The sequence below is a fragment of the Drosophila sechellia genome, chromosome 2L, assembly GCF_004382195.2.
Source record: "Drosophila sechellia strain sech25 chromosome 2L, ASM438219v1, whole genome shotgun sequence".
NCBI lineage: Eukaryota > Metazoa > Arthropoda > Insecta > Diptera > Drosophilidae > Drosophila > Drosophila sechellia.
In genome coordinates, this window is record NC_045949.1 from 8,361,233 (window position 1) to 8,374,795 (window position 13,563).

Sequence of the window (13,563 nt, forward strand, 5' to 3'; positions counted from 1 at the left end):
TTTAGAAACTAGAACTATAACGCGAGCTTCTTAATGCACGTTGAACTTCCAGCTCTGGCGGCACATGGGGCACTGTTTGTTCAACGGTTGGAGGTTCAGCCACTTGACGATGCAGTGCATGTGGAAGCAATGGGAGCAGACACCCCACACCAGCGGGCAGTCGTCACCGGGCAGAGCGCACTCCGGGCAGGTGCTCTCGAAGGACATGCGACAGATACCGCAGTTCTCGTCATTCGCTATCCAACGCCAAGTTGCAACTCCCGTCCATGACTTGATTGTCACTTTCATTTTGCGCACATTTGTCTCACACTGCAATTGTCTGGTTTGTCGCCGCTTTGCGTTGCACGGAATACGGCTCCTTTGGCCAATGAAGCGGGTGTTTTTCGACCGTTTCCGAATGTTTTTTGCAAAATATTGCCTTTTTTCTTTAGTTAGGCTGCTGAAAATAGGTCGATAGGTCCGATTATCGATTGGCCGATTCGACTTAGAGATGGACGATGTGTAGATTGAGCTAAGCTGTCGGACAAGCAGTGCGACTTGGGATGACCTGTTATAGTAAACGATATATTTTTAATTTATTGTATATATGTATAGAATCGATTGAAAAATATGGATAAATTAATGATATTTTTGAATATTGCAACAAAGTATATTTGATGTGAATTTAGTGATATTTATTGATTGATTATATTGGGCATTTGTTATCGATTTTATATATACATCTACCGCACTTTAAAAAGATATCGGTCCATGGCGGAAGTATTCAAATTTGGTTTGTTTATAAGAAATCATAGATAAAGTACTATGTGAAACAATTAGGTGAATTAAAAGCCTTTCTCTTACAGTTAAATATAGTTAAAATAAGTTATTCTTTGTCGGATAGGTAACAGTTGGAATAGTATTTTCAATATCAAGGCCACGAAGCCGCCATCAATTACAATTTTCGGCAATGACAGGTCGGAACCCAGGTCAGATCTTTAATCAGCAATGCGAGCGAATCGTGTGTGAAACAACTTCCGAAAGCTTATGCTCATGCTCCATCGGATTTTATGAGGCTCTAGGAGGCTGGCTGCCTGGTGTTGTTTTGTTGTCGGTGGCTGGTGGATTTGTTGTCTCCGGTTTATTCGCATTCAGTCAGCCGACGATTGTTGAACCCGACAGACGTGCGCGCAGCTCGATCGATCGATCGTCGAGCTTTACCCGTTTTTCCCACTGTGTTTTTTTTCGTCAAATTCGCGTGCAAAGCGTGATCACTGTCAAAAATTGCTTTTGTGTTTTGTCCATGTGTGACGCAGTTGTTAGCAAAGGTTCTGTGAAACTGCGAACGGGATCAGCATATAAAAAAACCCTTGTGAGTGAAAAGAAAGTGCCTGCGGAACGGAGTTGATTTAAAGTTGTGGTGTAAGGAGCCGTTGCGAAGTGAACGATCTTGTGAGAGTGGAATTAAATCAAAACACAAAAAGTGAAGTACAACAGCAGAGCGTTGTTTAAGAACCTGTAATTGAAAACGCACTTGAATACACCCATACAGGCAAGAATAATATTAAAAATAAGCCCAATAATACGCCATACAACACGTTGTTGACCCTGAGCCAGAGCCTCGTGATTTTCCAAGAACAAGTATAAACACCCCACTTTTCCGCTCCCCCCCTTAAAAAAAAAAACACTCGATGATAGCAATTATTTAGCATAAGAATTTATGTTGCAGTTTATTGCACTCTTTGTGCCGCCTGTTTCTGGAAAAAACCGTTTGCGCCTTGCAGGTAGATTCTCCTACTTGACTTGGTGTTCCGGTTTTTGGTCACGCCCGGGATTTTCTCGAATTCTGCGAATCACTTACACACAGAGTACCAATAAGGCATCCATAAAAAACATGATGTGTTTGTTTGTGCTCATCAGTTTCCATTGCATTTGCAATGCGAAATTTCAAATCGATATTTGCGATTTATTTCACTTTGATTTGGCTTGCCTTGTCATGTGTCTTGTCCATAAAATGTGGCTAATAAACAAACAATTATGAAATGACGGATTTTTGAAACTCTTTAGCGACTTAGATACAAAGCCAAATAAACAATTTGCAACCAGGCAACACTTTGAAGCTGTGAATTTGGTTATGACTCATCGAATTATGGCTCTTGGTATTCGAATGCTCAATCCTTAACTAGATTGACTCATACTGCTTAATTAAAAGTGATTAATAACATTAAATGCTTTATACAGTGCAAGTTATGGGATTTTTATTGAAAAAATTCAATCTTTTATATGAAAAGATAAACACTTTTGAAATACTAACTATGTTCAGAAACTACCAAGTATATTTAGTCCACGCAACCGTTTCTGTTTATCATGCCTTTTGACACAATTTTGATTGATTGTATATATCCCCACGATTAGTTTTTGGTCGTTAACATTCCCGAACTCTTCCTTTCGTCATGTCATATCTAATCTACAATCGTAGACAACCGAAAAAGTGCTGTTATCGTAATAAAGCCATACGCTTCAAAATCAAAGTTAGTCAAAAAACTTTCGAAATCGGGCGAGTTGCATTTGCCTTGCAAAAAGTGTGGTGAGGACAACCTGCATTATCGTCAGACGAACTAGAAATAAGTGCTATAATATAGCTTTAGTACCCGCGCTATATGGTCGTGAACAATCAAGTGATTACTGATAAAAATTGAAGCAAATGGGTTGACAAACAAAATACTTGGCGGGCAGATTTTGACGAGATAAGTGCCTATACATATAGACGTTTACTCGCAGTGTATTTTAAGGAAGCATCTTGAAAGGAGGAATGTGCTCCGAGTGAATGATTCAAGTAAAAATTACTTATAAGACACCCGTGACTCACTCAACTGAAAAAACAGACAGTGATACTAAATCGCGGAACTGAAAAGATCACAATGGAACGAGGATCGCCTACATAAATTGCATTCATTCATAAAAAAGTACGATTTAATCGTTCTAGCCGCATTTAGAAGGGGAACGTAATGTCATGAGAATATGAATTCTAGAGAAACAGATTCAGATTCACGTAGAGTATTTCCCGTTTACGCTGGAATTACTTTTATATTCAGGGTCTTTTCGATCCACTCAATTAATGGGCAAACAATTGAGGGAACCTTTGCTGTTAATCGCAGCTATTATCTCTGTGAATAAGAAAAAAACCATTTTGTTTTAGTGTATTAATTGATTACGGTAAACGTTGTGGAGCAACAAGGTGAAATATACTTCTTAATGGGCGATTTATGGCACTATCTTAAAATCATGCTGGTTTTTATGCCTTAAAAGTATTTAGAGGGTTTAATTTAAAATTTAATACCCTTAAATAATCTTTGATTTTGCATTATCAATTAATGATGTTTATTGAGCTGACTTATTTTTATACATTCAATTCCGGTTTCATTCATTATATAAAGCTGTGGTGAGAATAACTTCAGTACTTCCGTTTTTAAATTATCTGGTAGCTTAATGGAAAGTATATTTTGATTTCCAAGTGAATGTTATAAATAATCGAATTGTTGCTCGTTCATTTAAAAGTTATTAATGCTAACAAAATGGCTATTAAGGCAGCAAGTCAAGACGACGGCAGACACGAATCGAAAATATTTGTGCGGTCCATTACGCTTGAGTTTGAGTTACTAATTCATAGGATAAACAGAGAACAACGCGTGTGCTCCAAAAACTGAAAGATGTTGAAAAAACATTCGAGAATCGATCTGCAGTTGCGAAAACGACAGGGTGCGGAAAGTTTTCGGTTGCCAAGTGAAACTCGGCGGCAATGCAGGTCCAACTCGATCGGAATACAAGTCAGTCTCTGATGTCTGATGCCTGTCAAAGCCTAAAAACTGAAACGAGGCCAATGCACGCCACTTGTCGTCTGGGGTTTTTAGTTTGCCATGAACCGATCGGGGCACTATATACACATATATGTTTATAACATATATATGTTCATAACTGCGTTGCAAGTCTGGCTGCGGTTAATGACACCTGGGTTCGATCTTTCTGGGCAGTTATAGAGGCTGATTCCATGATGCCCGATGCGTGTGAATGATTTTATTTGACGGGTTATTGTAATTTACACTTTATATTTAAACCAAAAATCAACAGCAAACAACCATCTGTTGATTTACGAAGCCGGAAAATGCGTATTCAAAATGGGGGGAATCGTATCCGAGCATCGTAAATCAAATTGAGATATTAATACCCCCAAAGTGATAACAAAAGTTTCCAAAATTCTCACAAATACTCCCTAAAAACTTGTAAGAGCATTAGAAATGTTAAGTTACTCGGGAATTTTCAGTACCCATATAAGTTACCATTAATTATTTACTTATTTACTTAAATGTAGATACATATGTGCATTTTTAGCCTCGCAATATTTCAAAAAATGCCAAGCTCAATTAAATGAAGTGGGAACTCGATTTGAATTTCTACTTAGCAAACACACGATAGAAATGGAATAATGAATAATATAAAAGATCATGTTGATAAAAATACACGTTTCTCTCCTGCAATGCAAAAAAAAAAAAAAAAATTGAGAAGTAAGCCAACTTTTTTACGCTTTTGAACTTTTCGGTGATTTTCCAGTGAGAGATTCTAGATAATGTTTATTATATTGTACATATATACATATATATTTTACTGCCACAAAACTCGTTTGGTTGTCGTAAAATCTTTTATGTGGTTAAAGAGAGGGAAAGGTTTGACTGACAGGCGTATTAAAAGTTAATTAAGTAAAGTGTATAAAGTGCAGTCTTTCAAATTGAAACCGCTATTTTCTCTATTAATATTGTAATAGGAATGATTTCCACAGTTAATCTGACTTGTGGAAATGGGTTATGCATATGAATTTCAGTTTCGTTTTTATTGTAATTTTGTTGGAAAGAATTCACCGCATTGCATGCATCGCTCGAGTGACTCGCGAAATTATACATTGTATTCCGATTGTTATTGTTCGCATTTTTAGTTTTGGTGCTGAATTTGTTTTTCACTCTGTGCGGAAGTATTCGGTCGCAAAGTTTTTACCTGTGGCATGCGATATTTTTCTGTCAAATTACCAAAACAATTCAATTTCGACCCAGTTCAAAGGTCAGGTTAAAAAAAAAGTAAAGAACTACAAAGAACTGCTGTTTGCTTTGTCAGGTTTGCTTAACGAGATATTAATCGCAAACTTTTCACAGGCCCATTAAAAAGACAGAGACAACTTAAATCATTTTCGCTGAATGCTTTTAAATTGTTTACCCTAATTAATGACTCGGAAAAGGGTTGGTATATGGCAAATTGAAGTGGCTACGCTTTTGTCCACAAATTATGATTTTTTCACTTAGCTTCAGCAAAAGTTGTTTGACTTGTTTCAAGGTAAATCACATTTATGTCAAGATAATTTATAATTACAGTTAAGTTTTAATTTATAGAGATTTTTAGTAAGCACACTTTATTCGTTTAGAAGATTGTTCGAAAAAATGGAAATTTTGAAATTTAATTGCTGATATAAATTGAAACAAATGTTTAAATGTAGAAATTTGGTTATAATACACTTACTAGCAAAAAAGTTGTCATAATAAGAAAAATGTTATCTGGAATTACACTTGTTTCTGAAATCCCATTAGCTTACCTAATTCCAATATTTCTCCAACCCCCCTCGTGGTGTGTTGTATAACGCCATAACGCCATTCGAGTTGGAATGAGTTTCACGCATAAAACGTGTAGACATCAACAAATTGCATTACACGGCTTAAAGTAACAGTGACAACGAAAAGGTAGCAACAAAATTAGTGCTATTGATTTCAGCGCAGCTGATTGACATTCAATTACCAATGGCCCAACCCCTTTCACGTCATCGTAGCAACTTTAATGAGTGTTGAGCGCTTTTCAATTCAACTGACGTCGAAATGCTTCGAATGCTATGAATGCTACGAATATAAAGCCGTAGGGCTTTATCAAAAGACAAACAATTGATCGATTGTCGCAGCTGGGTCTCACATGATCATGATTCGCTGTGGTCTATGAACTCAGGAGAAGCTTACACACACGAATGTTTAAATTTCTTTTTTTTCGGTGTTAACCATATCTTTACAACCGGCAAACAATTGTTTTGGTTCTTGACACCTTAAAGTCAAATCAAATCGGGGAGTTAACTTATCTGCGCTCAGAGATTAGGTTCGCAGAATGAACTTGGAGATAAACCAAAAAAGAGGTCTGAGCAACAAAAAATTGTTAAGCTGGCGCAATAAAAGTAGTCATTAACATATTAACTAGTAATTTAAGGCTATAAAATATTATAAAAAAAAAAATAAACGTATTCATCTGCACTGGATCGATCACTTTGTTTCACGGCTCAGTTTGTTGAACTCTGTTTAGGGAGTTGTCCTTATCAGCTCGTTTGAATTCAATTAGCAATCTTTTGATAAGAACTTACAAAACTGAATTAGTAATCTATTGATATGACTTTACAAAACTGAACTTGCAATCTATTGATAAGATTGTTACGAACAGAAAACGCTGATAGCAAAGAGACAAAGCTTGTGAGTAAAGGAGATTTTCGTCAGCCCAAAAGTATGCTTATTGGGGAACCTTGGGTGGATCCACACCTCACACCACTCCACCCAAAACCACCCCCCTCGCACCCACTCACCTGTGCAGAGAATGTGGCCTCAATTTGCAGAAGCGCTTATCGTTCAAAGCGTTAAGTAAACGCAGGCAGGCAAACACGAGTGTAGCGTGTAGCGAGGTTATCTTCGTGTGTGCACGGTGCAAGTTTAAAAAGTTTCAATTACTCCACCAACACACGCATACAGTCACACACACACGCAGCCAGAAGTGCAAGGCTTGAACAGGTGTCACAATACTGCAACAGGTTACAGTGGGACAAGACTAGGCCACATTGAAGTAAATTCGTCCATGCTTGTATTTGGCACGTTCATTTTAAATCAAGAATTTATAAAGTATTCAAGAGTAAAATTTCATATTATTTTCTTTATTAAACTTATTAAAATTAACACTGTCTATAAACTGCGTGTTAAGCTCCTTGAATGTCTGCGAAATAATGCGAACGGAATTTAAGCTGAACGGCAAAGAATGAGATAACGGTTGCTCATAAATTATAAAATATTCTTGCACTTTTAATCTGATAATGTTGGGGACGCGCCTCGCCACCTGACCCACGGTGCACAAGAGAGCGCCCAAAAGAGAGAGTTGGCGCTGTTTAATGGGGAGAGCAAAAGAGCGCCTAAAATAGTTAAAAATTGTCGCAAAATCATCACTCTCTGGCAGTAATCTATCATGCGCGATCGATCAATGGCTCTCTAAAACTGTCTCTGCCCCGGCCCACCACCCCCCGCCATGGCTCCACTTGCAGAGAGATAAGTTCATAAAGTGGGTGAAAGAGAGCGTTCTCCAGTAGCTCCTCTCAAATCTACTCACTTTTATCACACACACGTACACTCAAAGAAATGTCAATGGAAAAATTATTCTCATTGAAAAATGAAATATTTCGTTAAATTATATTATTAAACGAATAACTAAACGAATCGAGACATATTAAAATAAATTGCCGGGAATGTATTGCTTTTGGTTCTGGTTTTCCATGGTAAACGTGTCGTATGAGTAATATTTTGGTGCAACGACGCTATTGAACTACGCTTCAATTCAAATAAATAAATTCCGTTTTCCTATAACATAAAACCAAATATTCAAGTGTTATGCTAAAAAAGATTTAAATATATTCATAAGAACATATTGTTATTTAAAATTCGGGTTATTAAAAATCGAAAACCAATTTCTTGAAATTTAGTAGCGTGTTTCCCTCAGTGTAGAGTGGAGAGCGGGTGGAGAGCGCCATCAGAGCGCGATTTGGGGCCACTTCATGTGCCGATAAAAGCTGTCTCCACACGCTCACCGCTCGCCACTGAAAAAAAATTTCTGGAACGAGTCACACGCACCGCACGTTCCTCCGCAGAAAGGCACTAAAAACAATAACAACATAACTCGTCCTCGTGAAACAAATCCGAATTTAATTTATTATTCCCAAACAGAAATCATAAATTAATCAAAGCATTGTTACAACACAACAACGATTTTCGGACTCGGATTCTCTTCATTTTTTATTCGGGCGGAGAGTAAATAAAGTCAAGAAAGCAAGAGGAAGAGGAAGAGCGGTAGGGAGCCAACAACAAAATGTGCCGCTGCTGTCAAAAGTGAGTAAACGCTACGAATTTCCCCCTCCCCCCACCGCGCTTGACAACTTGCTCCGCATTCGAGCCAACAATTCACTTGGCTAACACACATTCCGAATTGCCTTTTCTTTACCCATTTCCATTTGTAGCTGCTGGGAAGATTTCTACTGGAATTGCTTCGAGGAGCGTTTCTGCTACGACGAATCCATCGGTAAGTTTTTGATTTGGGTAGTTGACGGATACGGATACTCTGGTTACGGTTACCTGAAATGAGTACGAGTACGAGTACTTCGGCTACTGCCACTCACATACTCACTCTCTTCGCACGCCATACGCACACACACATGCACGAGAAACTAATAAGATCTTGAAACGCACAATGCTACGGCGATTTTTGCGCGATTTAACGTGTTTGGCATTTGGAATCGAGTACGAGTCGTAAAAGGAAAAAATAAAACACAAGCAGATAAATCAGTTTTATGGCACTTTTTGCCAAACTTGCATATAGCGTATCTTAAACAGTTTCGCTAAAGTAAGCTTCGGCAACGTTTTGTTTACATAAATGTTTACATACATATAGAAAGGCAAAATAGTTTTATTATTTTAAATAAAAAAATTAATAATAATAAGTACTAAAAACAATTTAACGAGAGAATATTCCGAAGGTAGAGAGTTGGGTTAATAACTTAGATCAAATTCGTTTTCCGTAGAAGACTCACATTTTGTTTGGAAATGAAATTCAAGAAGAGAAGACTCGGAAGTTTCTGGAATAAGTTTGTTTATAAGACTACTGTTTTTTTTTTTCACTTCTTAATTTCTGCTCTTCTTTGCTCCTCAGCCAACTACAATCCCGAGGAGGATGAGGACTACTTGGCGTCCAGGAAGAATGGCCAGATCATTGGACGCATACAGCCGACATCGGCGGATAATAATAATTCGCTGACGGTGCCGCAGCCGATTTGCGATCAGCCGCAAATGAGGCAGGGCAACTCGAGCTTGGGCCTGAGCCTAATGAGGTACTAATAGATAGATCAAATCCCGATCCAGAGATCGCATTTCGCACTTTGTTTGGGTGGCTAGCGATTAGCGATTAATTGGCATGCTCGTGTTGGCTTACTGTTGGCCATATCAATTGACATATAACCAATATCTGCTTTCTTTGCGGCTCTTTTAGCGCCAAGATCCACGAGGAGGACTATCGTCGGGAGACACAGATCAATGTGCCCAACCTGGGGCCGGAGATACTGGCGGTGTTTGCCAACTCGCAAATCTTCCAGGACCATCAGCCCACCAAGCTAAACCGGATCAGCACCAAGACCTATCTGGCCGGAATCCATTCGCCAAATCGCGAGATGCCGACAACTCCGCGGCTCAGCGATCAGGATCGATTGCTGCGACGTCTGGAAGGTAATGATGGCCCCAGTGGTGCGCACACCCCACTTTTGGGTGGTGCTGGTAATGGTAAAAGCAGCGGCAAGAGCACCCGCAGCAGCAGCATCGTATCCAGCGGTGTGCCCAAGGTCAAGTTCTATCTGAACTGAGATTCGATGGCATCGATGGGTTTTGGGGTTCAATGGGTACTAGCAGTATTTGTGCCAAAGATTGAGGAGCTCTCGCAATACGGATATAATCAATGGGAGAGTGACCAATATCGCCAAAATGTGACTTAATATTATTAACTAATTAGCTGTAAGTGTTGCTACAAAATATTCGATAGAGACCGCAATGCCAGTGTGGCTGGCATTTAGTATTATCTATACTCCTAAGTAGCCTAGCTTAAGTTAACTTAAACGTTTACTATTTAAGTCTTAATTGTTGGACCTTGTAATTGTTTAGTCCTAAGCGACAAAGAGCAAACAGTATGATTTTCATAAAGTTTTTAAACAAAAATTTCGCTTGGTTTTCACTTTTGCGCTTAACATATTTTATATATATTTAAAATGATTGACTGATTTCATCTTTAGGTAAAAGTTCTGATTACTACAACATCGCATTTTAGCAAATTGCTTTTACTAATTGCATGGGACTGGAATCGCTTAGTCAAACATATTCACATGATAAGCTTTCCGTTTTTAGATACATTTCTCAGAAGTGGTTAAAATGATTTCACTGAGAAGCTACGAAAATCAAAAATTTAAAAGGGAATCTAAAAAATGCACAAGCAATATTTGAACAAATTTTGAAGACGCTATGAAAAGCAAATTTCATATTTGCTCAGACAATTATTACAAATTTTGCAACCAAAATTTTTCCGCAGGCTTGACTCACAATCCATTAACCCGATTTGACTTAAAAAAAAAGAAATTCATTCATTCGAACCTCCAAACGAGGAAGAGCGGAAAAGAACAAATCTGGAACCGAGTCCAAATTTAATTAACAATTTTATTTCTCAATGACGCAGACAGCACCTTAAGGTACCGGTTCCATCTGGAGTTATGAAAAAAAAGAAACATATTTTGCTGCACGTCACACATTTGTTATCACAATCGGGAGCAGAGATAAAACCAAAGCCGCCAATTGGAGATGATTTAATGGGCTTATTAGGCCTGCGCCACTGATTTATCGCAATATTCGCAAATTGGTTAATCACAGCGATCGACTTATTTACACCCAACCCATTCCATCAGCAAAACGAACCCGAACGCAATTAGTCAAATTTTCGATTTTCTTATCGAGACCATAAATGAGTGTTAACAGCAAATAAACACACATGGAATATGAATATTTCTGCACATTTATGTATTTTGTCCAAAATACACGTATGGGTACTTTTTTTTATAGATAAGAAACTCGAGCTGGTAATCAGTTTTTTTTCCTCAGCTTTTCCTTAGCTGATAAAAGTAAAGAAATCGTCAAATTTGTAGAACTTTAGAGCTGTCATTTCATTCTATAGAACTCATTTATAAACTCCAAGCAAAAGTGATAACATATATCATCTTCACTTGTTTTAGTTTAATTGAAAAATAATCAATACATGAGTATATATATAGAAAATAAATTCTGTGCTTATATTTTGTATGTTAAATATACAAAAATATATTGATCTTTTCAATTTCAATATTTAAACAGCAGGTGTTGTATGTATCAATATTTAACAAATCGTGTTTAATTGATTGTATGTTCGAATTATCTCAGGTTTCATTTCGAAATATAACAAAACATTAACAACGATCAGTGCAAAATTGTACAATAAACAATTAATAGCCCAGTTTCGGAGAATTGTCATTCAAGTTTTTATGCACGGGACTGTTTTGATTTTTATTTATACTTGTAAATTATATTGTTATACGTGTGTATGATATCTTAACTACATTCACGTAGTCATCACGTTCCGTTGCTAATGTTGGATGACTTTTCCGACTCGCCAGTCGAGGGCTCCTGTACGTTTATAGCTGCTTTGTTTTGGGTATTTCCCCATCTACATCATATTATTTCGTCAGAACCTTATACCTTATATATTATACCTTATACCTTATACCTTATAAAGCTGACGTTTATTGTCGGGGGCTTGACGATACTTAAATTCATACAACACCTTTTATGGTTTAACACATTTTGCTTTCTCGATATAGGATCTAAGTAGTTTTCGATTAAGAATTATTGGGCAGTAAATTAAATAATTTCATAAGTATCTTTACAAAATTTTACATACATACATTACATTCTATAGTATATAGTATTCTATATATTCTATAGTATAGCCTATAGTATTCTATTCTTTAACTGCAGCTTTATTTTATCTTACTTTTATATTTATTTTTACAAATAAACTTTGAAAGCGACTTTACTAAGTTTTGTATTTGACAATTGCGCATTGTTGTTATCCAAATAAGGAAAATTGCAAATATATACTTAAATATTGACTGAATCAGAATGAATACTATAAAAAATAATACTGATAAGAAAATCGTGCGACTTAACTCGTTTGATGCTTGAATGCATCTTATAAGCAAATGGGTATTTGTTGTGAAAATCCGAATTATAAATCAAATCAAATTTATAAATTTTAAGAGTACAGAAAAACTAAGTCAACAGAAGCAAGAATAAAAAATCTATTAAATTTACTATATAACTCGTAAGTGAGTTCCGCATCTAAAATTTCCATTTTTAGCCATTGTCGAAGGCTACTTATTATCTGCAAATATCTTTGCTATCTGCCATGAACTCAACCCTTATCTTGTTTGCCAACCTTTTATGCGTCTTACTTGTCATCTACTTTTCCAACTCTTCCAGAGATAATATTGTCCTCTCCGACAGCTGGCTAATTAGGGTACATTGAAATCAGGACAATACCTCTAAATAATATGGGTTTAGTTACTGGAACACTTCTTAAGATGAGTATCTCTTCTTTTTGCAGGAGATGCCACTGATGCGAGAACAGGATCGGCCGAGAAGCGGATCACCTTCACCCTGGCTCCCAGTTCCGCCGAAAGCTCGCCCTCGGGTAGCCAAACGACACTCACTCCCAAAAAGTTCGAGGCCATTGCCGAGGAGGAGAAGGAGGACGACAAGGCCGATGAGGAGGAGGAGGAGGAGATCATGGAGGAGGTGGTGCTGCGACCTCGCCTCATCGACCGGCATCCCCATCTGCTGGCCAATCCCAGTGGCCTGACGACCACACCCAAACGGATCCTCCGATCCGCCAAGAGCGTGCCGCACATGAATGTCCGCTCGTCGGCCAGTGAGACGGATATATTCTCCATTAGCGGTACGATGACCGGAAGCAGTCAAATCAGCATGACGCCGGAGGTGCCATCGATATCGTTCAGTAATCTGCCGAAGAACTACGAGGACACGCCCACCATCGAGAAGTACCGGGTATCGCAGAGTCTCTATTCCATTCAGACGGCGAATGCTGCTCGGGCTACACAAGATGATTACTCCATGCCGCGCTACTTCCGGCGATCTGCCATGCTCTTGACCCAGAGCTCTGAGGTCCTGCCCGGCGCCAGTTCACTGGCCTCCATGTCGCCATCGATGGCCTCGTCCTCTGCCTCGCCCGGATCCTCCAAGGACGAGCTGCGTCGCCCAGAGAAGGAGAAGAGCAAACGACTCCAGATGCTGCGTGGCAATCTACCGCCCTTACTTATTCATTCCGTGTCCTTCAAACGAAATCGCGACGAGGGCAAGCAGGTTGACTAGTCGCACTGCAGATACACATATTTATTTGTTAACCACTTTGTCCATGTTTTTAATGTTTTAAATTTATTAGCCTTTAGTACCTGCTTATGCGTTTTCTGTATTATCTTCTAAGCAATGACCTTGTCCAAACAATTCCTCAGTATTCGGATGTACTTCATTTTGAATTAATGATTGATATTACAAAATAAATTGTATTTTACCACAAAAAACAACAATTAAAAATATCGTACTTAATAAATCTTTAAAA

General features: G+C 38.1%; 2 protein-coding genes across 2 annotated transcripts; one reads left to right on the top strand and one right to left on the bottom strand.

The window, feature by feature from the left end:
- Positions 1-3: 3 nt before the first annotated feature.
- On the bottom strand, positions 4-6,933 carry LOC6611718 (anaphase-promoting complex subunit 11). The gene is made up of 2 exons (XM_002036215.2): positions 6,635-6,933; positions 4-547 (listed from the first exon to the last, which is right to left on the bottom strand). The coding sequence occupies exon 2, from the start codon at positions 286-288 to the stop codon at positions 31-33; it is 258 nt and encodes an 85-aa protein (XP_002036251.1). The 5' UTR covers positions 289-547; positions 6,635-6,933; the 3' UTR covers positions 4-30.
- On the top strand, positions 1,127-13,528 carry LOC6611719. Its single transcript, XM_002036216.2, has 6 exons — positions 1,127-1,351; positions 8,034-8,195; positions 8,324-8,385; positions 9,013-9,190; positions 9,349-9,581; positions 12,532-13,528. The coding sequence occupies exons 2-6, from the start codon at positions 8,176-8,178 to the stop codon at positions 13,314-13,316; spliced, it is 1,278 nt and encodes a 425-aa protein (XP_002036252.1). The 5' UTR covers positions 1,127-1,351; positions 8,034-8,175; the 3' UTR covers positions 13,317-13,528.
- Positions 13,529-13,563: the final 35 nt, after the last annotated feature.

What these genes read in the sequence shown, in the direction of transcription:
- LOC6611718 (XM_002036215.2), bottom strand. Translation starts at nt 288, where the DNA reads ATGAAAGTGACAATCAAGTCATGGACGGGAGTTGCAACTTGGCGTTGG.
- LOC6611719 (XM_002036216.2), top strand. Translation starts at nt 8,176, where the DNA reads ATGTGCCGCTGCTGTCAAAA. An exon ending in CTGCTACGACGAATCCATCG is followed by an intron (nt 8,386 to 9,012) that starts GTAAGTTTTTGA and finishes TTTGCTCCTCAG; the next exon opens with CCAACTACAATCCCGAGGAG. An exon ending in ATTGCTGCGACGTCTGGAAG is followed by an intron (nt 9,582 to 12,531) that starts GTAATGATGGCC and finishes TTCTTTTTGCAG; the next exon opens with GAGATGCCACTGATGCGAGA.